The sequence below is a fragment of the Nelusetta ayraudi genome, unplaced genomic scaffold (genome assembly GCF_046127955.1).
Source record: "Nelusetta ayraudi isolate G7.1 ecotype Tasmania unplaced genomic scaffold, CSIRO-AGI_Nayr_v1 ptg000070l, whole genome shotgun sequence".
In the NCBI taxonomy this organism is placed as follows: domain Eukaryota; kingdom Metazoa; phylum Chordata; class Actinopteri; order Tetraodontiformes; family Monacanthidae; genus Nelusetta; species Nelusetta ayraudi.
The window spans coordinates 1,992,075-2,016,796 of NW_027466120.1; the positions used below are offsets into that span (position 1 = coordinate 1,992,075).

At 45.1% G+C, this 24,722-nt stretch overlaps 2 protein-coding genes across 2 annotated transcripts; both read left to right on the forward strand.

Moving 5' to 3' along the window:
* The first annotated feature begins 771 nt into the window (after window positions 1–771).
* Window positions 772–2,270, forward strand: LOC142898797 (uncharacterized). Its single transcript, XM_076042019.1, has 2 exons — window positions 772–1,499; window positions 1,804–2,270. The coding sequence occupies exons 1-2, from the start codon at window positions 1,032–1,034 to the stop codon at window positions 2,032–2,034; spliced, it is 699 nt and encodes a 232-aa protein (XP_075898134.1). The 5' UTR covers window positions 772–1,031; the 3' UTR covers window positions 2,035–2,270.
* An 11,828-nt stretch (window positions 2,271–14,098) lies between these two features.
* masp2 (MBL associated serine protease 2) lies at window positions 14,099–23,130 on the forward strand. Its single transcript, XM_076042182.1, has 7 exons — window positions 14,099–14,215; window positions 18,742–18,913; window positions 19,009–19,231; window positions 19,453–19,630; window positions 20,777–20,908; window positions 22,439–22,635; window positions 22,838–23,130. Exons 2-7 carry the CDS (start codon window positions 18,906–18,908, stop codon window positions 22,994–22,996), a joined length of 897 nt encoding a protein of 298 aa, XP_075898297.1. The 5' UTR covers window positions 14,099–14,215; window positions 18,742–18,905; the 3' UTR covers window positions 22,997–23,130.
* Window positions 23,131–24,722: the final 1,592 nt, after the last annotated feature.

Below are 24,722 nucleotides of genomic sequence, written 5' to 3' on the forward strand. Positions count from 1 at the left end.
TGAGTCCTTCTGGACTACAGACTGTCCGTACATTCAGTGCCGCGAGCACTCTTGGGAGTACGTCACTAATTGTGCTTTTTGGCATCCTGGAGGTGTTAGCATTTCTTCTCTTCCAAGAACGCACACACTCTCTTAGTGGGATAACATCTGTCTTTTACAAAATGTTGAAATGGCATTGTCCTACTGTGCGTGCATCACAAGCTCCTCAAAGAGGGGAAAAAGGCTCAGAGGAGAATTGTTTTGGAATCAATTTGATTAGCAATGGATAATTAAAGCAATCCACTGCTCTTGGAGTTGGACAACATAATGGAATATTACTTTTAGCCAGAGCTTTTATGATGTTTTGCCAGAATGCGTTTTACTTTTGAGAGTCATTGCTGCCACGTTTAACGAGATGACCATGACTTTGTGTTCATTTGCATGGGGCTTTGACAGCGCTGCATCAAACATCCAGGTTTCGTTGCGTGTTTTTTTTATACGAACCCTGTTTGATCCGCAGTGACTGGTCGCCTCCATCGTATGTCTGGCAAAACAGCACCTCAAGAAATGAACCTCCTGCTCATCAGTGCATCGTGTTGACTGGGCCGTGTTGTGCCTTTGCACTGCTCCCTCCAGCCACGGCCGGTGTCAGACGGGTCAATTGTCATCTGCAGGTGTCAAGAGACGCATCATCAGCCGCCTCGTTGTCCGCTCGCATCACGTCGGGGCCTGTTGAGTCGCCGCCGCTTCTCGCCCTTGACCCTCCCGATTGTCCGTCCGACAAACTGGAACGGTCTCTCGCTTGAAGGCGTCCGCTGCGGCCTGTGGAGGCTGGAGTTGTAAATGATGTCGCAACCTGGTTTTAGCGCCGTGACGTCACCAGTCACGCCGCCGATGAATCACTCCGGTTACACACAACCTTCTCATCATGCATCAAAAAAAAAAAAAGGTTAACCGTTGAAACGCTTCCATTAGTTCTGGCCTCCACCCTCCGTCTCTCCTCCTCCTTCTCCTCCTCCTCCTCCTCTTCCACCTCCTCCCTGCCCACGCACATGCAGTTACATCCCACCTACCCAAACATACACACGCACACACACACACACACACACCCCGAGCCTCCACGTCAGTGGCAGACTGGTGGCGGGGGGAGGTGGGAGGCGTATAAAAGAGTGAGGGACTTCAGAGGTAGAGCAGAGGAGACATCTCCAAATCTCGCCACCAGCCTCCCACCACCACCACCACCTCCTGCACTTTCTGCGGCTCTTTGCACTCCGGCCGGTCCGAGCGCCTCACTCACTCACTCACTCACTCACGTGCACACACACACACACACGCACTCGCCTCACCTACAACGCTACGAGAGGCTCCTGTGGCAGCAGCTCCGCTCCGTCACCCCGCACTCCTGTCACAGCAGCATGCAGCTCCTGGTGGTTTTAGCGGCTCTGATGGGGGTTGTGTTCAGCGTGAGAGCAGCCGCCTTGCTCCCTGTGGATGACAGGAGCCCCATCCACATCAGCAGGGTGAGCAGGATTCCTTCTAATTATAATTATTGTCTTTATTATTTGAGAAGCTGGCTAAAATGTTGCGCTTTGATTTGTGATTTTATTTTTGTTAGACACAAAAGAATTTAACATTATGGTTTGTCAAAGACACAAGATTTTTTTTTTTTTTAACGCTTGGTTGCATTTTGAATTTGAAAAAGAGAAATGAATCTAATGTTTTATTTTTCAGTTATGCTCAGGTATTTTGATGATTAAAAACCCAAAGTAAAGTAACTGCGCGGTGTTTTTATTCACACACTGGTCCCTTGTGATTTCTGGTCAGGAGCTGAGCAAAGAGCGCAAGGAGCTGATCCTGAAGCTGGTGTCTGGCTTGTTGGACGGAGCGTTGGACAGCAACATGCTGCCGGGCGAGGCGGCGGCACCTGTGGATCTTGAGGAGCCGCTGGAGTCTCGCCTGGAGGAGAGGGCCGTCTACAACAGGCTATCGCTTCCCCAGCGGGACCGCAAAGCCCCCTGTAAAAACTTCTTCTGGAAAACTTTCACCTCCTGCTAACAGTGCCCTCTGAAGACCCCCTGAAGCCCCGCCACCCACCTCCCAGCTCCACATGAACTGTAGTAGAACTCAGCTGTACATAATCATCTCATCCGGTCAGACATGTGGCATCGATGGACTTCACCGACACAGTGTGTCTGTTTGAACAAACTGTTGATGTATCTATTTGTGTATATCCTCGCTGTATTTATGACGCCTTTAATTTAAGATCAACAATAAAGCATGGATATAATAGTTTGGATGTCAGCCACACTGAATCATTTATTATGAGTTTTTTCATCACAAAGCAGGTCATTTTCTACATGCATTAACAACGCAAAATTTCATTTTAAGCAAAAATATTCTATTACTATTGCTCTGTATGGAGCTAGAAAATGAACAATCCTGGGACTTTAAAATAAGTGCGAGGTTTTGCACAAATGTATCTCTAAAGTGCATAAATAGGCGGTCAGGAATGAGTGTGTGTGTGTTTTATTTAAGCAATAAAAACATATAAATCTGCTATTGTCTCGCAGTGGACAATGAGGGCATGTGCCTTTCCAATATCCTACAATAAGTAGTTAGAAGACAATTAGGAAAAAAAAAACAAATGAGAAAATAAATCCTTGATGCGAAAAAAAAAAAAAAGTGTTTTAAATTCTATTTGCTCTGTGGCTGAAAAATGAGAACAAAGCAGCTTTCAGATGTATTCATTAGAGCGATGCACACCAGAATCAAAACAACAGTTAATTTCTTTATGTTTTTCAATTATAAAATGAACACGGCTCAGCTGTGACCATTTGCAGCACAAGGCAATTCTACAATTGTGGGGCCTGGCAATTCTTCTTCTTGTTTAATTTTAATTCATTTATTTATTTATTTACTTGGTTTCAAGACTTGGATGGGAAATCGCTCAATCACACAGAGGAGTGAATCAAGTCCAACCTCAGTGGTAAGATAAAAGTGTCTCCAGCTGCTGCGTGTGGAGACCATCAGCTGATCCAGCGGACCCCCGCTGGTTCTCTCCAGCCAGCCACTCTCTGCGTCGGCTACCCGCCTCTCCATCAGTCACACTGCTACGTGGCCCCTCTGGTGTATACAGCCAGCGCGCCATTTCTTGGCGGAGACCGCGGCGCTGCCAAGGCGGCAGAGACGATCACTATGTCGTGCACGGGGCCGGGCCTCGCAGCGGTGACGGGCGTAATGTGTGTCGTGCTGCTCAGAGTTCCTGTTGTTTCAGGCCATTCAAACAGGAAAAGCTTGAGAAGATGCGTGAGAGTAAAAATCGTTACTTTGACTCCTGTGGCGAAGTGAAATTCCTACGTGTTCCTATTGTGTGTGTGTGTGTGTGTGGGGGGGGGGGGGGGTGGGGGGGGTGGGGGGGGGTGTTGACCCTTAAACTAATCCAGTGGGTGTCTGAATGGTATTCAACCTCTTCATGGATCTTCCTTGTCAAGGCTCCCATATTTTTACACATTGTCTTTTAAAGTTATTCCTGGTCGTCATTGAGCAGCCTTATATAAATAATCATCAAACACTTTTTTTTTTAAGCTCTGACTCCAGATTGACGGAAACATTCTGGATCTACTTAGCAACATTTAAAATATAGAGGATACATAATTGATGTAATTAAGGTAAATATTACATTTTTAAATGCTTTATGGGTTTGGTATAAACAAAACCAACTATGAAAATATTATTGTTTAAGGCCAAAGTGTACTGCGGTGGTTATATATATATATAGCAAAAGCCTACAACTTGTGGTGTTCACGCGCCACAGTCTGGTCATCAAGTCACAACCCGAGTGCTCACAATGTGTGTGTGTCAAAATACAGACCCATCCAAAAAAAAAAAGACATTTTCTACCCTCGTTTTTCAAAAGCAACAAAATAAACCCATAAACATAATATATTTTCTCTGATCGTTAGAAAAGGCTTCTACCTGTAAGCTAAAACTGATACTTTGTTGCACCTCCCACACGTTTGGAAGGCGATCTTGAGGGCGGAACCAACACCTGGTCCGGTTGTCGCTAGATGTTGCCTGAGAGAGGTGTCAGCGCCCTTTGTGACATCACAAAGGTCCATGTTTGAGTGCAAGGTTTCAATGCAAGAGAGGGATTTATATATAAATATGATATATTTTAGGGATTTATTCAATATAAAAAAAAAACACAAAAAAAAAAACCACGAAGAGATGAATACGGCCTGATGTCTCATTGATATGCTTGTTTCAAGTGCAGATCTCAGCTCACGGTAAATTACAGGTGGAACTTAAAAGGTTGCGAACCAGCCATTTCCTCTCCTTCGACACCCTGATGTACATGTTTTAGAAAGCGGGATAGAAAAGCCAGTCAATAATCCATCCCGACAGCCACATCCCTTCAGAATGCGGCTTGATGGTGACACAGGGTTCCACGAGATGTGAATGCTGCGTAATTATATGGTTCCTGTAACCTTCCGGGAACTCTGCCACTTCCTTCAGTGTCGCTGAATAGAGAAAGCTCTTGTGGGCTCGCTTGATTGCGATTCATGGCGCAGTGTCTTTTATTCTCCCACTACCACTTAAAAAAAAGAGAGGAAGAAAAAGAAGAAACCGTATCAAAATGACAGAGTCTCGATGTTAACAACCTGCAGGCGAACGAGTAGAGCAGGAAAGAAGTGAATTCATTGTAAGGGACAATGTGAGAACCAAATGATTTCTCAACAGAAGATTGAAAGGGAAAAAACATGTCTTTTATGACAATAATTTCCTTGAATCAAGAAACAAACTGATGTGAGTGGACTCTCTGCCTCCTTATCACCCACCTCCAGCTCCACCTACACCTCCTCCTCCTCTCCAGGGCAGATGTAAGCGTGTACAGGAGCAACATCAAAGCTACTGCCTCCCAGCAAAGCATTTTATTGGCTTTCCTTTTGATCTGAAGGAGGAGGGTTAAAGAGTGTTTGAGCCCCAACTGTGTAATTTTGAATGGGACCTCTGGTGTTACGGTGTTTGAAAATCACAAAGACCTTTCTTTTTTTTTCTTTTTCTTTTTTTTTTGTTTGGTTCCGTTGCTGCTCCTCACGGGAGTGACAAAAATAAAACATCTTCAAAATGACTTATGGCCACGACGTGACGCTCGTACGTGTATCCATGTTCACAGATCACGCAGCTCCTTAAACTGAACCTGATTGGTGACGACAGGGTGAATTAGCACCCCGTGTTGGGAGTGGGGGCTGGAGGGTGGCTTCTGAGGGAAGGTGTGAACATGCAGTTCCTTCAAGGCTGAAGACAAAATGTCCAAGTTCATATGTGGGGTTGCATCAGTTCAAAGAAGGGGGGGCTGAAAATGGTTCAGTTTGCATCTATTAATCGAAATGAACCTAGCGATTATTTTGTTCAGTTTGATTAAACAGTTATATCTGCGGGGAAAGAAAATCATAAAAGTGTATAAAAAAAAAAAAAGAAAAAGAAAAAGAAAAAAAAGACGTGCCTGAAAATAACAGAAACCCAATTATATTGAAACATTTTCTTCATTCCATTCAAGTCGATTAATCTATTAATCGTTTCAGCTCCAACGGACACGTTTAACATTTTACCACTTTATTTGCTTTCGTTCAGTGTGTGCACAGCAGACTGCATATTCAAAACGACATTGTGCCATTAATTTCACGTTTTGGCCAGTGTGGGGGGGGGGGATCGTCCCCGGCGCCCCGTCTGCAACGCGCGCTGTGTTTTTGATCATTACATGGTTGGATGTACGTGTTACGTTTGAAAAGCGCTGACGGGAGTTGCAGCGCGTTCAGCCGACGCGGACTTGTACTTTATTAACCCAGTGACTCTGGACACGGCGCTTTGCAGAGCTCAGATTCATCTTCCTCAGATGGACGCAATTTGTTTGGCGCTGACATTGTTTTTTTGTTTTTTTTTATCAAGGGCGGTGAAGGAACCATACAGGGTCGACTGGCTGAGGCCTTCGGCTGCATTAAATAAAGAAATGAATGATAAATAAATAAATAAAACATGTCTTCAAATTGGATGCATGGAAGGTAGATGCCAGTTTGGAATAATGGGCCGGTGTCCCTGCGCAGACATTGGATTTGCATGACTTTGTTGCGGGATCATTAGTGCCTTGTCTGGAGAAACTTTCCTGCTCTTGCATCTTAAAATATTCTGATGCTGCATCCCCCTGCTGCTTGATCAGCCGGTGCCTTGTGCTCCCTTGAATTTTCCCACTTGTTGATGTCACGTAAAAGTCCCCGTTTTGGCTCAGTGAGAACGCAGGAAACCAGATATTTTGGGTGACAATCTCAAAGACTCATTTACGGATTAGGTTTACAAACCAGTCGTAAACTGAGTGACGCACGCGCGTTCCAGTGTCCCCGGTAGGTTCTCTTTCAAAGTTCCCCTGTTTTGGAAGCAGTAAGCAGAAGCGGGGAGAGATTGTCCTCAGCAGGACCTAATGATGCCTGATGGCTTGTTCGGCCGCCCAGCACTGCCGCTAAAAGCTGATCATTACAGGACCCTCTGCTCCCTCGGCGCTTAAGCCGCGCCTCCAAAAAAACGAGCTGTCACCAGGAGGAGGAAGAGACGCAGCCCACTGGTCACCGTAGTGACCCCCGTTTCTTCCAGAGGGAAATGAGAGAAATAACTGGCTTTAAACTGCGAAAAGCACAGCAAGATGTCGGCGCAAAGCAGTTTGATTTTTCAGCTGGGATTGGATTCTTATTTTTTAATTGTTGGCTCAAAATTAAGAGACAATTGGTAGTGAATTAAGCAAAACTGGACGAGTTTAAAAGCTCCTTGTGTTGGACAAAGTTGCGCAAACTACTACATTCAGTGTGTTAGCATACATGCGGCAACTTGATTACATGACATTTATGTCACATCTTTAATCTAGGGGTGAAAGACGGGCAGGTGGATCGTGCGCCGCAGCTGGATGAACTGGAGTTCAACTGTGAAATCAAGCTCATACATCCATCCAGCCTCCAGTCGAGGGTGTTTTCAATGGGGCCTCATTTTCTTTTCTCATCCCAAATCAGCTCCCTCCTTGACGGTCGAGGCAGGAGGTGCAGCAGCTGCTCTGAGAAACGCTGCGAGGGGGGGAAAAGGCAGAAGAGTTGTAAACAGTTTTTTGTGGCTACTAACGAGAAGTTTTGTTGCTGCTGCTACAGCGGCGGTGTGATCAGAGGCACATGGAAGCAATTTGTTTGCAACTAAGCCATAACAAGAAACATCACTGAACATTTCCTTGCTTTGCTTGCAAAAGTTCAGCTCCACTTTTGCTGTGGAGTTCTAAAGGGCTCAAGCAAAATTGGTCAGCTTGAATGTGACAGAAGTTTCGCCCAATATGCCCACCGGGTTTAACTCTCTCAGGGCTCTGGTCCTACGGGATGCCTGAGATCAACCCAGAAGGTCGACCCTGTCGATTTGTTGGGTTCTGACGCCACCGTGACGACCGGGCCTGTGCTGAGTAAATGCGTTGGTGAGTGGCAACCTTTACGGTCATCGACCTGCCGTGCGGTGATGAACGTCCGGCCAGGATGTGATCCTCTCCAGAAGAAGAAATGACCTACATGTTTCTGCCTGACCAGGCCGGACAATCCACCGTTCAGACTGAGAAGGTCAAGTGGGCAGGATCGAGGAACATTGACGAGGGTGGAGGAAGAATTGCTGAGGGTTTTCGTACAGGTGTGCAACTTAGTCTGCCAGTGCCAAAGCGGGAGGTTTGACTCCCTTTTTGACAGCAGTATGTTTAACATGCACATTTCTTTTTACCATTACCATATCATATTTGTTTTGATTAGCAGTATCTAACAGAGCAGATGGCCAGTGTGAAGTCATTTGTTCCGAGTGGTCCGTGAAATCTCATGCACGGGAACTTATGATTATTGTATGTTTGAGACATTTAGGAAACAAATGGTGCAAGATATTTGGGGAATATTGGAAAATTTCCTTTTTCTTTTTATTTAAAAGTAGAAAAGCTAAAGGAGAGTGCAGTTTGATAAAGAGTAAAATCTCGTCTGAAGAAGTACCAAATCTATAGTACGTTTTGAGAGGTGCGAGGATGAGCAAAAAAAAAATCAAATAGAAACCACACATCTTGCATTTTCCGAAGGCCCATATATCACCGGGTTCTGCGCTACGTTCGCGTTTGATCGGGGCGATGTCGATCCGTCACAATAAAGAAGAGAGAGTTACTGTCACAGTTCATTAGTTTGGCTTTTTGCACCGAGCGTCAGACTGTGTGACCGTGAGCCACTCGAGGTGAGTCATTAGACCCAGTGTCATTAGAGCGGCCCTGCAGGCAGGCAGGCATATTGACTTTCTTGTTCAAGTGCTGCTGCTGCTGTGTCCTGTGCGATGCGTGTGCGACACGGGGCCCTAATCACGGCGGTGACACTCCAGTGATTAGCCACCAGCGCTGTCCTTGTTTGCCACGGCCTTTTGCCCCCGTAATAGATTTGTTGCCACAGCACCGAATGAGTGCTTCAAGTAACGTTATTTTCTCCCGCTACTTTTGACTATTTTCAGGAAAAACTGGGCCCTTGTGGGATTCCAATGCATATGATTGCAGTGGGCCTAACAACACAACCCCCGTCAATTGGTCTGGGCCAGAATGCAGCGACGAACGGGAGCAAAAAAAAACCCCCCGAAAAAGCAACGACGGCTCTTGAGATTCTATATGTTACCGCAGCACTATGGGAGAGGCTGATGGTCATCAATTATCAACCGTTTGTGAGGTCGCTGTTGCCACCGCCACTGCCATCATTCATATTGGAAATTGATGTCCGTGGCTATCATTTCTCGCAGGCCTAACGAAGCCGAAAATGTTTAATCAGTTACACGAGACGCACACGGTTGAGTCATGGCAGGTCAGCAATGTTATACAAGTTCACGTCAGTGGGACGCTGATGAGTCAAGGAGGCCAGTGTCAGAAGACACATTAGCCCGTCGGAATAATTTGGGTCAGTGCGCGTATTGTGCGACCAAATTATCCCAAGTCTAAAATTGTCAACCCACACCCTGCGCGCTCACAATGCATTGGTTAAGGACCACCAATCAACTCCCCGCAGACCATTAACAGGCTATTGACAAGTGTCAGCAAAGATTTGAAGCTTCAGCTGAGGACTGGTTACCAGCAGCAGCAGCAGCAGCAGCAGCAGCAGCAGCACAGTCTCGGAGGCGCGAGGACGCCTATTAGGAGCGATACGTTTAAAGCAAAAGAAAAAACTATATGTGCGTATAAATACAACCAACATTATCACTCATTGTACCTTTTTAATAATTCAAAACTCCACAGTTCTCCAGAAAGCTTTTTGCATTTCGAGCCTAAAAGTGGCGCTCTCACTTGCCGCCAAAGCCTGGGGAAGTTCACTGACAGGGTCGAGAGACATTGTTGTCATAAAAAACAGTGTCACACCTTCAAAACTGTTATTGCTACGCATGAAAAAGTATCAACAAAAAGAAACGCCTGCTTGAAGATTTGGGCTTTGCACATTTTTCAAAGGCGGTTTTGAATGTGCACAGCACTTCTTAAAAGCCTTAGCCAAAATCTGCAAATGGGCACACGCTGTGTGCTGATGTAAGAAAACTGCCCCAAACACCTACTAATTCATTCACATCTCTGCAGAGCAAACGGCTCGCCATCACCACCTCTAATTCACCGCTTCCCCGAGAACGGAGCTGTGTGAAATGCAATGAAGGCGAGCGAGTACGCCGCCGCCGCTGAAGCGGCGTAATGAAGGAAGGGATCCGGGCTTGAAAGCAGCACCTGCGTGCCATTTCTCATCATTGTTCGTGCGCCGCCGGCATCACCCAATGCTTTACTGCCTGGTGGCGGTCGGCTCCATCGCTAAAACCCGGGGAACCTGCCGGAATTAGCAAGGAAATGGCCGTATTTGTTACCTGTGAGAAAGAGCCGAGCCTGGGCAAATTGGAAGAGTAATGGACCCGACGTCAGCGGGCGAAATCCGGCACGGGGCCGGGGGGCGGGGGTGGGGGTGGGGGGCTACTCGGCACCAATTCATCAGCAGCCATGAGCATCGGGAAGGTTGCTTGGAACCAGACGGGTGCTGAGGAGAGGGAGGTCTGCGTGCAAACGTTCAGCAGGTCCAAGAACATCTCATGTCACGCGAAGCCGCTCTGAAACACGCCGTCTCTGGCGCTTTACCGTCCGTGGCTGCTAGCATTCGCCATGGTGGCAAATTCACCGAATTTTTGATTTTTTTATTCACGTTTCTCTCCACTCTCGATGTAGCGCGCAATAAAAAATCGAGCGGAGTCTCTCGCAGTGTAAACCAAACTGAGACATTTCCAGGCCTTCTTTTGTTTTGATGCACTTTTTTTTTTTTTTTTTTTTTAATGTATTCTCCGCGCCCACGCGTGGGCGAGCAGCAACAATGGCCGTGCTAATGGAAAGAGTTCACTCAGCCCACTGCCGCCCGCAGAACAGAAAATGGTAATAGATAGATATTGACGGCGCTCAATCAATCCCGCTCCTTTTTTTTTTCGTCCCTCCAGCCGGAGAGTGTTTGGGCCCCCCCGAGTCTCAAGTCAAGGCGTCGAGGGAGCTTGGCGGTGCACCCCACGGCTCCGAGCGCTGCAACATTTCCAAGGCCGCTCGATCCGAATGCGGACATTCCTGCCAGCGAGGTTTTTCTTGTTTTTACATTCCTGCCGCAGCGAAATTCACAAGCGAGCGAATCATTGTCCACCGCCGCTACCGCCGTCGTGATGTTTGTTAAAGCGTCCCGATGCTGGAGGTTGCAGGTACCCAGCCGCCTTTTGCCGTGAAAAGCCGAAAACGCAGCGTCGCGCCCCGAAGGAAATTACAGGGGGATTAACTCCACATTGTTCCTCTGCCTTCGACTCAAGTGACACATCCCCACTTATTCAAGTCCTTAATTACAGTTTTACAGCGTGTGGGTGGTTTGAAACCGCGGTGATTGCGGGAGAGCAGGGAGGATGAAACACGCTGGCTGGAGTTGACCAGCATGGTGGCGGGTACAACTTGTTTCTCCGGCACACGGTGTTCGGAGAAGAGTTTGTGCACAGGTTTTCATCTTCATATTTTGTTTTATGACGTCTCACAAGATCTCACATCTGGCCTATCCCAGCGGTGATATATGGGTAAAAGTCATGAGGCATTAAGTAGGTCCATCGTGTTCTGGGCTACTGGAGACACTATAGATGTTTACTACTGGCAAATTAAAACAGAACACCTTTTTAAACTATTATGTAATATCTGAGATATATATGTATATATATATATAAATATATATATATACATATGTGTGTGTGTGTGTGTCTACAGTGTTAGCCAAAGTAATGTATACACACATTAGGAAAAGTAAAACTTGCATACCAAATGTATTCCGACATCAAAAATTAATACAAGTTATCTTTGGCCTCCACAAATACATATGTATAAAAGTACTTACACAAATATTTTTGTCAAGTTTTTCTTTTCCTGTGTGTACACAATATTTGCTGACACACACAGGTTATATTTATGTATGTCATATGCATATTTATGTCCATAGGTACATAGATACAGTATAGTATAGATAGATAGATAGATAGATAGATAGAGCGATATGTCACAGTTCTGTTAGTAGGTCACAGTACTTTTCCACTCAGCATGCCAGCCACTCCCACCTCATCAGCCACTCCACTCACCTGTGCTCACAGCTGCTCTTCATCTGCAATCAGCTCAGTATATATGCTCCTGCTCCACACCCATTCTTTGCCAGATTGTTCTTTGTCCTCATGCGAGACCTTCCAGCGGTTCTCTGCCTGATCACCCGGTGCTGACCGAGCCTGTCCCTGACCCGATCCTGCTTGGATTTCCCTGGTGTTCTGACCTGCCCGCTTCCGCTCTTGGTAATCCGCCTCCTGCCTTCTCGGTTCCGACCCCGTTTATCCCTGACGTCCTGCCCCCCAGCAACCCGACCAGCCTTCTGCCCCCGACCACGTCTACAGCCTCTGCGTCTCTGGTGTCTGTCTGCCTGTTCCCTGGTCCTTGTTGGTTCAGGCCTGCTCCTGATCCAACGCCTTCCCCCTCATTGCAATCTCAACTACGCTGTTCGTGCTGCATTTGGGTTCACACCACGCTCGTTTCACGATAGATAGATAGACATGCATTTCTCCGGTATTCAGAGAAGAGTTTGTCCACAATTTTTTCTAAAATCATGCAAAAAAAAGAAGTGAAAGAGTGAACTTTGTCCTCTTTCATCCTTCCCGGCGTATGATTGGACATTGATTTGAACGCCGCTCGCTGCGTCTCTACCACCACCGCGGCCTTTTGTTGACTCGGCAGCGGCACCGTCTCTTCTTCCCTCTCCATTGATCTTGTGTGACTGTCCTCTTCCCTGATGACCGGCTGACTGCACCATGAGGAAGCACTTCATTACGGTACGGTGCTGGGAGCAGCCCAAACCTGCACACACACACACACACACACACACACGTGCGACCGGTTTGAAAGAGCCGGCCTGGTTCCTGTGTCGCTCCCACGAGCACACTGAGCTTGTGCGCGTGAGAGCAAATTAGCCACGGCTAGCACGCGCACCCGGCGGGCGACAAACCAGCGTCTGGCAAACGTGCTCGGTTTGATGACGCAAGCCGCTCGGCTCCCAGTGCTTGTGGATGACGACTCGGTACATTAGGTGCCGTCAGTGTTCATGTTCGCGCACACACACAACACACACAGACAAAGCTTGAAAATCCTGTAAAAACAGACAAAATGGCATTTGAAAATGTAAATGGTGAATCCACATTAATTTTTGTGTCACAGTTACCCTCACTTATTTTCCACGATGCTTTCAGTGTGTCTTCACGTTGTGCTTACCTGTCAGATATTAATTCGACAGAGCGTGCTGCGGTGCGTCGTTAGACCTCTCACACCTTCAGCTCTGACCTGACGGTGTTAGTTCTGTGACCTCAGGGTGTGAAGGGCTGTTAGCAGCGTCTTTCAGCCAATGGGAGGTATTAGCCGTTCATTCTCTCCCCTTTATTTGCGTGAATGAAAAGTCGGAATGCCTTTTTGGAAATCTCTTTTTGCACACTGCTTTCTGACAGATCACTTCAACCTGACAACCTTTTCAACGAGCGCTCTACAACCAGTGTCATTTATTCATTTCCTACTAATACAGTTTTTTTTTTTTTTTAAACAGAGTTTTTTAGTTGATCTATTTGTGACATCTGCATAATGAGTCATGAAACTTTGAGTAGATTCATATCCAGTGGCTTTATAAATAAAGCCATATATGTATAACCAAAATATAGAGTGCATAGAAAAAAAATGTCAAGCCATTCCTTGGCGGTAATTCTCTTTGAACACACTGTGCGACTTTGTTTCACTGCTATGTTCAGTTCAGTGACGATGGAGTGTACAATATAAATAAAAAACAGGGTTCTGTAGTTTCCCTCTACTTTGACTGGAACAAAGAGACAAACCAGTCAGTAGAAATTTAATGATATGTTCGTTCTGGCATTTCATTAAAAGCCTTGCAGGTCTGGCACGGCACGGCACGGCATGCACCGCGCGTGTCTACGACTCGCACCGACCTGTGAGATGCTAATGCGGCGTGGAGCCAGTCAGCTGGTCCTCTGAGATTCACTTCGACGAGGGGGACAGAGGGCGGTGATTATGTACTTTGTGTTGTCCACGGGGAGGGGCCTTCTGGTGCACTTGTCATCCACTCTGCGGCGTGATTGTGACCGCCGAGGGGTCTGCGAGCGAGAGGTTACCTACCCAGTGTGCCAAGAGTAGGGCACTTGCTATTTCATTCCGGAGTGAAAATAATCTGCAATTTTTTATCCGACGCCTGGCTGCGCGTCAGCCGGACTGGACGTCTGTTTGAACATGAACAGAGAGGCGGCTTGTTGCCGCCCGCAGCTCTGGAACGATCTGAGGAAGTGGGAGCGACTAGGTGTAAAAACATCTCCTGGATCCCTTCTGAAAATGTTGTTTGTTAGCCTTCAGTCAGATTCTATGACTTTGATCTCTCTTTGATAAAAGCTGGCTTCTTTAAAAGCGCTCTATAAATAAAGCTATTGTCATCTACAACAAAGTGAACAGTGCGCCATCACCAGTGAATTGGTCTCCACTGTGCAGATATTATTACCTAGTCACTCACCTCTTCCCCATGTCTTGGTCCTTCATCAGTGGCAGCGTCTTGTTGTTAAGGAGGAGGCTGCTCTCCTTTAAGATACACTGGTAAAAAAAAATATGCTACTTCCTCCAGGATGCCTTTAAATTTTGAATAGTCATGCAGCTGAGGGGTCGAAACTTTTACTTACTGCCTTGATTTTGAGTCTGAGTGCTTTGCAGCAACACTGCCTGGCTGCCCCTGTAAATGTGACACTCCTGCAAGCCTTAGTAAGCAGCAAGCAGCAATCAGTGCGACGTTACATCAACACTTGGAGGCGTTGTGAGGGTCCGACGGGGTCTTACCTGCGGCGGCTTGCAGGCCGCTGGTGATTACCCCTGCTAGTGTTTTTGATGTCTGCCTTTGATTGTAAACGATCCCGGACGAGAGGACAAGACCGCCGCCGCATGTTAATATTTCTTTTCTGAGCTGTTTACTGGTTTCATCAGACGGTTTTGCAACCTCCATTAACTTTCCTAGTGGCATTTTTAAAGTGGCACCAATGGAACAAAAAAAATCTGCGGGCGCAATTAGATCGACCTGCGAGCGACATCCAGTCGGAACAATGTGCAACGCGTCGTGTGGAGTCTACATCGTAGACGTTAACACTGCAGGTCAGCGGAGTTCTTTCTCTGAGTGATTCATAGCTGCAGAAGACAGACTGGCTTGTTCCAACCTCAACATCACAGTTCTTTAGTTATTTTCTATATTGGGCCGTTAAAGTGTTCAATTATACAGAGCGACTTTTAAAGAGTTGAATAGAAATTTTTAATTCGTATTTTCTCATCTGACTTGACAAATGTAATGCTAACGAATCATCCTGCGTAATATCCAGACGCTGTCATGAGGTCTGGCCAATGGCTAAAGCCCAGACCTGACGGGGAGTAAAGTAAAGGCCGTTTCATCTTCAAACATATCTTAAATGATCAAATGTGCCTGTCTGAAGATTCCTTCTGGTGCCGCTCGCAGGCGACTGGAGAGGAAACCCTGAGACACGCATGTCAGCTCTCTCAAATTAAGAACCATTGTTGCCTTAATGCGGTGACAGGCCGAGCAGTGCTTCACTTCTAATGCCGTCATCTTCACTGCAGTCCTACTTCCGGTGGGAGCTTTATTTAGGCATCATTTGTCGCAGGGTTGCAGCTCTTCATCAGCGTGCAACTGCAACACAGTGTCCAGGATTTTGTTTTTGTCAATCTGTGTCCTTAACATAGCTTCACGTTCTACAATACCAGCATGTTCACTTGACTGTTCTGTAAATACTAATAATGATTGTAAATAACTCTTGAAATCAGTCAGTCTGGTCTTAGAAAAAAAGAACATTACACATAAATATGGGACGTCTAAGGAGCTCCTTCACTGGTCCATGTATGAATATAAATAGTTCAAGTTTAAAATGATCTCAGACTCTCTGAGGGAGCAAAAACCATCCCTGGGGTCTGAATGTCACAATTGCCTTTATTTTTCCTGCCAAGTGCTTCCTAAAGCTGCACTTTGCCTCCGTCGAGTGGCGCTGAGTGGCGCCTCTGTTGGTGCATCATCACCTGAGTGGCACATGGATGATAAGTGAGAGGACACATGTCATCTGTCCCTCTCAGCCAGCTCACAATCAGGCGGAAAATAAGCCAAAAATAAATAAATAAATAAAAAGAAACAGTGATGTCACCGTTTTAAAAAGTGTACTGTCGGCGTCGGCATTCACAGGAGGGAAATAAATGCTGACATTCGTTTGCGTAATTATTATAATTAAGTTCAAATATGAGCCATTAGTGCTATAGCATTAGCGAGGATGGCGCTGGGTTATCGCTCGATTGTTTATTGTCCCGCCGCTGCAGCTTGAAAGCTTCCATCACCTCTGAATCACATTTGTTTCCACGTTCTCTCCAAGCAGGCGACATGAATGCTGCTCGGAAGCTGCGTTGTGATAAAGTCACGGTGACATTAAAGCCTCTGGCTCAGTGCGGCCAAGTGAAAAGGGGCCTCGCTGCGTTTGGGAAACGGTCGCTAACACGCTGCTGACTGTTTTTTTTTCTCCTGTCCTCCAACACCAGTAATTATGGCAGATGGACTGCACTTAGATTGTGTGATTATGCCTTACAATTTTCCTCCCTTGTTCACACACGCTGCTCAGGCAACACACCTACCGCACAATCTGAGGTCAAGGACCTTCAAGGCAGGAGGAGGAGCTGGGAATCGTCACCTGACCACAAGGATTAAACGTTCAGTTGATCCGTTGGTGCCAGTTTTTGGATCTTGATTTCTTTATTCCAGTCTCTGATAGAGCATCCTCACATGATTAAAAAAAAAAGAAAAAGGAAAAAAAAGAAAAAATGTAGATCTAGAAAAACACTGTGAAAGCATGGCAGTTGTGTTATGTTGAAGGCATTTTGTTTTAACCAGATTGGATTATAAAACTCTACTATTGAAATACAACAAAACAAAAATAAATAAGTAAAAGGTCCCATTTAATACCAATATTTTTCAGCCTGGATTCAAGCTGAGCGGCTTTCAACAATTAATTAACCCATTAAAAAAAAAAAACTTTCAGCTCTCTGGTGAACAGTATTTTCAGCGATCCCTTTACAGCTTTTGGCTAAAACATTCAGTTTGAGCTCCCACATACTTGGATACTTGGATTTTCAACATGTTTGGAAGGAGAGAAAAACAAGGAGGCCAGGAGACCGGCAAACACCTGCTTGGAGGTTGATGTCACCTGTGTAGGGGAGGAAATATCTACACACAAATAATAATATCTCCCCAATATGTATTCTGTCGTTCCGGTGTTAAGATGAGGGTTTCAAAGTAAAGTACATAATAATTAATTTAATCTGACTCCATTTAAAAAGTGACTTTACTTTTATACATTGATTGAAAATAATACTTCACTAATGATTAAGAATATAGACTATAATAGTTAAGTTCTAGTGGTCTGAAAATAGTCTTCAGTTCAGGGACGGCATACATAAATTAACAAAACTATTCAGTTTGTTTATTAAACATGGAAGAATAGCCTTGATGTCTGGGTTGGAGTATTCAGAGGTTATAGAACATGATATCCAATCTTGTCTGTCCAACTCAGAGGTTAAGGGTTTGAATAATGTCCAGTGAAACTTACCATATAACTAAGGTCATTGGGATTCTGATTAATCTCTATCTTAGTTCAGTGATGGCAGATATAGACAAATCATCCAGTGACCTTCTTAACATAGAAGACCAGCCCAGACATCTAGGTTGAGATATTCAGAGGTTTAATAGTTAAAAAAAACATGATACTCAATCTTTTCTAGAAGAAGAAAGAAGAAGAAGCTTTAGGAGAAGTTGGAGAAGAAGCAGAAGAAAAGGAGAAGAAGAAAAAGCCACGAGGTTCTTGCTCTTTCCCTTAAATATCCTCCCAGAACAGAGGCACCTCTAAAATGCATACTGAAAGAATTCAATGGGGATTCCATTCCTATCTAGGAACCTTTTGGCCGTCAGGGGTTCTTTTCCCGTGACAATAAATCACCTAGACCTTTGTACTTCTCGCACTGAGACACACAACATTATGAAGGGAGGTCAGGTCAACAAAAGGTGTTAGTTTTAGGTGATGACAGACCTCAAGTCCCCAAAAGGTGATGTCTGAACTTAACTGGTTAGTCGCAAATAAACAAAGGATAAATCACCACAGTTGTTACCCTCAGTCTTGGGACAAACTGCCATCGTTTATAGACAACATTTCAGGGTGGGGGTTTGACTGTCTTACACCTGTAACCTGAAGGAGGCGTCAGTGTATTTTGTGATGTCACAAAGGGCCAACTTCCATAAATTTCAAAAAAGGTACAGGCAAGCAAGCAAATAATTCAATAATCTTCTGCTGGCTGACAGGTTAGAGACGCATGTAATTGTTGCCTTGTTGATTGGGCATCTTTTTTGTTATTATTATTTTTTTTTTACATAATTCTGTTATTTAGTTTTATGTCTATATATATGTATCTGCATATATATATATATATATATATATATATATATATATATATATATATATATATATATATATGTATATATATATATATATATATATATATATATATATGTATATATATATATGTGTGTATATATATATATGTGTGTATATATATATATGTGTATATATATATATATATATATGTGTATATATATATATATATATATATGTGTATATATATATATATATATATATATATGTGTATATATATATATATATATATATATATATGTGTATATATATATATATATATATATATATGTGTATATATATATATATATATATATATATGTGTATATATATATATGTATATGTATGTGTATATATATATGTATATGTATATATATATATGTATATATATATATATATTAGTTTTTAGATACTTTTATATAATTTTGCTATCACGTGGATGCAGCCTCTGAATTTGAGTTTTAAAAAGGCAAATTTTGACGAAGACAAGCCAGAGACATTAAACAACAGCGATACAATGCCTATCCCAGCTGTGAGGTCTGCTGTAATGCGGTGGAATTAAAATTAATTAAAGAGCGCAATAATAATGAATATAAATTATCCTGACATTTATCTGCTTCATAGATTTCTGTGGCCGAGGGAGGTGGCGAGCGATGACTGATCCTCCTGCCGCGCTCTGTTTACCTAAATGTTGGCCTGTCAGCCCGGCCGGGTTCAGTCACCCTCAGAGCAGCCGTGGCTAATGTTTCCTCAAAGCTAAAATATCTGGACTGGACTGTTTAAACAACATGAACGGGTGAGTCTCAGCATTGATTTTTTTTTTTTTTTGCTAAACAACTCTTGAACCACAACGCTACATTACGTCTTTAATTTTTTTTTGTCCACCCTCAGTTGGTGTGTTGTCTTGGTGCTGTCCTCCCTCATCCTTGCCTCCCTGAGCGTGGAGCTAACAGGCCCATACGGCAGCTTCACCTCCCCAAACTTCCCGCAGCCGTACCAGGACGACCAGCTGGCCGTGTGGAACATCAGCGTCCCGCTCGGCCACAGGGTCAAACTTTACTTCCGCCACTTCAGCTTGGAACCGTCGCACCTTTGCGAATACGACTACGTACAGGTAACAGCGTTTGGAGGAACATTAGCAAAGAAGAAGCCCTACCATAACCACACAATCGCACATAAACATTTCAACGCAGAATATACACTGAAGTGACCAAAGTATTTTTTTTTTACAATAGTATCCGCACTTTTGCTTAAGTATAGAATGTGAATACTTTTGCCACCTCTGCCTCTAATACTGCGTCTGACTCAGACATCCCTCTCACCGCTGTCTACCAGGTCTGGGCCGAGGGAAATGAAACCCTGCGATTCTGCGGCGAGGAGGCGCGGAGCTACGAGAGCGCCCCGAGGAACGCCGTCATCCGCTCGGCCGGGAACCTCCTGTCAGTGGTCTTTAGGAGCGACTACTCTAACGAGGGCCGATTCACGGGCTTCCAAGCGTTTTACGCCTCAGAAGGTGACGCTGAAGATGTGACGTTTGCCGCCCGCCGGCGGACGTGTTTCTTTTTTTTTCTTTTTTCTTTCCCAATTACAGCGAGCAACGTGTCGCGGGGAGGTTTAGGTAGAAAACAGGGCCAGGTTTAATCATCGTTGCAGGGACGTGCAGGAGGAACAAAGAGGAGAAAGCTGCGTGTTTCTTTTTAAAGGACCAGTGTGTAGAGTTTAGCAGCATCTAAAGGTCGGTGAAGGTACTGCAAACATTGAAAATGTTAATCACAGTTGGGAACAGTTAATCACAGTTAACAGCTGTAATGTCAGAATGAAATGAGGAAACTCATGTTTTGCGATACTGTAGAAACATGGAGGGGCATTAAGGTAAAAAAAAAAAAAAAAGTAGCTATAAAAAAAAAAAGTTATAAAAATATAATTTGAACAGCAGTTGTGGCTTTATCTCGCTGAAAACCTACATGCAGTTTTTTAAAATTTCATTTCATGCTTCTAGATTCCTTTAAACGTCCCACGCTGGTGCCTTTACTTTCACGAAGTGTGTGTGTGTGTGTGTGTGTGTGTGTGTGTGTGTGTGTGTGTGTGTGTGTGTGTGTGTGTGTGTGTGTGTGTGTGTGTGTGTGTGTGTGTGTGTGTGTGTGTGTGTGTGTGTGTGTGTGTGTGTGTGTGTGTGTGTGTGTTTAATAGCACTTGTGTTTTCTTTTTGATTGTGCCTGTGCAGTTCCTCCTTTCATGCACCGCCTCAAATTAATCCTTTCAGTCCCCAGAATTGCTTCTTTGAATTCTGTCAGTTAGAGCTGTTGTTTCAATAGGAGCCTCCGCCAGAGCCGCAGCTTTGTTTGAGATGTTCTTTCAGCTGCCTAATCATTGTTTTGTCTCACCTAATGAACGTCAATGTGTTGTTTTTTTTCTTTCTATGCAGCAGAACTAATCTAGTGTTGAAGCTCGCACACAGGTGCAACGTGAAAAACAAAACAAAACAATTAAAAAAGAAGACATCCTCAATCAAGTCAGTTTGGTCACGTTTGGGATTCAGCCGACATCCATTTAAAGACCTCCTCCTCCTCTTTATGCAGACTTTGTCTGTCTATTTAAAAAATAAAAACACCAAGCTGTGCACGGTGTCCTGTTAACGTCACCCTCTGCTGTCTGACAGACATCGACGAGTGCTCCTCCAAGATAGACGGGGAGAAGGCTTGCGACCATTTTTGCCACAATTATGTCGGCGGATTTTACTGCACCTGCAGACAGGGGTACCTTCTCCATGACAACAACAGATCCTGCACAGGTAAGACACAGGAGCTCGGCTCAAGTGGCCTTTTCATTTCTGCAAAATTCAAGTGAGTTGCAGTGTTGGACTGTGTGCTGGTGGGGTACAAACAAAGTTTTTTTTCATGGAAAAATACAAGATACTGGTGCGCAGTTCGTAGTTTTTAAAGTCCCATTGATTGTCACGTTCCAAAGGATGCAAAATTTGTCCTCTGCATTTGACCCATCCCTTGAGGGAGCGGTGGGCAGCAGTGGTGGAATCATTAGGTGATCCGTCCCCCCAATTCCAACTACGAATACTGAGTGCCAAGCAGGGAGGCAATGGGTGCCATACACATATTTGAAAAACACAGGTAAATACGGATAATTCTTGACCGAATTAGATCAGGCTGAATCGGGACCATGACCTTAACTGTCCACTGGATTTTCCTCTTTTTTCCAAATCTGGAATCTCTGCACACACCATCCGAACGTTCCGAAAGCGTTAGCCTTTTGCTAATATCTGCCCATACGTCTTGCCGACCTCCAATCAGATTCATTTATGTGAAAAGATGCAGGGGGACAGTTGTGACAGAAGTGTGGTGCATCTGGATCCAGCCGGGACCAGGATGAAGCCGCTGCGACTCATAAAACAAGTGCAGCTGCAGCAGAGGCTAATGTGGATGCTGCCGCGGCGGCCGTTTCATCAGAACTGGCCGGAGGATTTGTTTTTTTGACTTCACTAACCGCTGGAAGCTGCAAGGCTAATGCGGCACGCGGCTGTGAGCCAGCCACGAGGAAAATACGCGCATACGTACGTCTTTTTGTGCCAATGTGCTTCCTTAGGGCTGGTTTATATTGCTCCAACAATTCTGATTGGTCAGCTTCAAAGTGATAGATGGCTTCATCGATCCTTTCCAAACACACGGTTACAGTCACCAAAACTGTTTTTTACATCTTTGTAAAAAGCTCAACACACAATTCCCAGCGCACCAGAAGAAATTTTCATTTAATTTACCCCACTTTTAATTTGTTTTCCTCTATAAATTGTTGTGCGGTGCGAAATATCAAACCCAAACGGCACACCGATGTGTTTGATGTCGGCCAGCTGGTGCACGGTTGGGTTAATTACCGTAGGATCCCGGGGGGTCGGGGGAGGAGGGAGTGGGGCAACCAAATGGCATTAAAAATTGATACCTGTGTGCAGCGCTAACAGCGTATTGACACTGTGTAATTAATCACAATTAGCACCTGATGGGCCTTGAATTATTACTCTTTGCTGGAGGAAAAGCGGGTGCCAAAACAAATCATGCGAACGAGCAAAAATGATTATCTGCCCACACTTTGCACTAAGTGTATGAATTGAGGCATTCTGTCCATTTGGCGTACGCATTTATGCGTCTCTTTTATTTCTATTTCGTTTGTTTTGTTTGCTTGAAAAGGCATGTGCACCTGCTCAGTCAATAGTGCGACACCTAAATGGACGTCGCTCTTTGTGTAGCATCACATTAACCTCCAGTGCCGGAGGGGCACCTGCACCTCAGTGTACTTTGACTGCTTCTCTACGCAGTGGAATGCGGAAGCCAGGTGTTGACGTCGCCGTCAGGGGTTCTGAGCAGTCCGGACTACCCGAGCCCGTACCCGTCTATGAGCCGCTGTGACCACACCATCCGCCTGGAGCAGGGCTACAGGATCGTCCTGGACTTCCTGGAACCCTTCGACGTGGAGGGCCACCCAGAAGTTCCCTGCCCGTACGACGCGCTGAAGGTCGGTGGACGGATGGGCAATGTATTCGTCCTCATGCTCGTGTAGGCAGCCGGTTGGCCGCCTGTCCCTTCCTGGGGTGATAAACGTTGAGGCCCTGCGTCCGTTCCCCGCTGATTTAAGTTTGGCCACTCATCAATCAGTCTGGCTTTAAATTAGCCGACAACGTAGGGCGGTCTGGTAATCGATGTCTTGTTTTCCCAAGATTTCGACATCGGGGCAGGAGTACGGACCCTTCTGTGGATCCGTGGCACCGGGTCGCATTGACACGGGAAGTTACCAAGTGCATGTCGTGTTCAGATCGGACACCAGTGGAGGTAACAAGGGATGGAAGATCCGGTACAGCAGCACCAAGGCTGATTGACTCAACTTGGCCTCAGGCTGATCGCAGCCACGTTCTAACTATCATCATGCCACGTAATAATGAGTTTCTTGAGTCTGTGATAGTGCCTGCACTGTTTCCACAATTCCAAAAGACAGTTAATATGTATTTAATAATCTCCATTCTGCTTGAGCTTAGTGTTTTCTAAAAATATGTGTCTACTAGTAACTATTGAACGCCCTATGTATGGGAAAGTCATGCAAGTCTGCACTTTGTGATGTCACAAAGAGCACCGATACCTCCCACAGGTCAGTAACAACACTGGCTGCCCTGTGGGCAACAGGGCAGCCATTTGTTTGTTGCCCTGTTGCCCACCTTGAGGCATAAGCAGGCTATAAACAGAGGGCGTTGTTGTTATTGCGAAATACGTTGTTTTCCTGAGATCTATGACTCCGTAGATATCACAACATAGATCACGTAGATCTTTTATGGAGTTGGAAGCTATTGTTGGAAGCTGCGCGGCTCGAATGCAAAATGAAAAAGAAAGCCTTTTCGGTCTTGTTGCTTTCAAAAGGTAATTTGGACCATTAATTCAGCCCCTTTTCTAGCAAGTAATTATTCCATCACAATGCTGTACTTGGTGTCCTTAACACATCTAGCCTCCCTAATCACCTGCATTTTCCTTTGAAAATAAGTGACCTTTTAAATAATCAAATGAACGTTGAAGCACCAGAAGTTTAACGCTCTGATGTAAATAAGGAATAAATGAAGCCCTTTGGAAGTCAGTGGCTGCGGCCTAATAAGCTGTGAACGCAGTCGTTTAACCTTCATACATAATGCAGCTGGTTCTCAGCGGCGCCGCCTCTCTTACTCTATCACGACAAGTCATTAGTGTTTCTCCATCCAATAAAAACTGAAGCACCGTCTTTCACTTGCATGTGAACATATCCAACATCTCGGCCCCTCCGAGGACAAGCAGCAGCTCTTAACGTTCGAACGGGGAGATGTTGTGGATTTGTCTTTAGTATTTTCACCGCTTTTTGTTTTTAACCTCATTTTGAAAGCCAACAGCTTCACTCCCGCCTCCTTCGAACCTGCAAATCCACGTCTTGGCGTGACGAGGTCCTGCTGACCCATGCCTCATGTTTACGTCCCGGCGGCACTGTCGGGTCTTCGGAGATTAACTTTCGTCCCCTGACACAAAATGCTTGCAACGCAAAACTGGGAGCAGTTACCTGCACTAGTATGAACTCACAACACGGTCCTCCGCGAGACAGCGTGACACATGTTGGCGCAATTGATTGCTGGCCGTGGCCCCCCATCGCCACTAAGTGTTCAGCCTAGTTGGAGCCAATTCCACAGGAATTACGCCCACCATGAAACCCATTAACCAACAGGTGGAAGATATCCGGCTGCAGGCCGAGGCCAGTGTACCCATCACTGTTTTATTGACAAGTCTGTACTCTGTGTTGACCGTCCCACACGACGTAAAGTCAACACCAAATGGGTACAATTTGTTTATCACCATTAAATAGCACATGGTCGTTAGTATTTTGTGGCGTTTTACATTTTCAGAAAGAAAACAAACTGTGTTCCCTCTCGCTTCAAAACACTTTGCATGAGATTAAACCTCAGACTGTATCTGTTGAAAATCACTCGTTGAATTGCAGCTTTATTGGATATTTTACATTGGATTCTATGTATATTTTACAGTCACAGTCTTACGTGTGTGAACAGTACAGTTTATCCTGCATCGTTGTGTTGCCTT

Bases quoted from the DNA above. Each gene is read 5' to 3' on its own strand.
- LOC142898797 (XM_076042019.1), top strand. From the start codon at position 1,032: ATGCAGTTACATCCCACCTACCCAAACATACACACGCACACACACACA. The intron at 1,500-1,803 runs GTGAGCAGGATT...ATTTCTGGTCAG, and splicing joins GCCCCATCCACATCAGCAGG to GAGCTGAGCAAAGAGCGCAA.
- masp2 (XM_076042182.1), top strand. The intron at 20,909-22,438 runs GTAAGACACAGG...TTCTCTACGCAG, and splicing joins CAACAACAGATCCTGCACAG to TGGAATGCGGAAGCCAGGTG. The intron at 22,636-22,837 runs GTCGGTGGACGG...TGTTTTCCCAAG, and splicing joins GCCCGTACGACGCGCTGAAG to ATTTCGACATCGGGGCAGGA.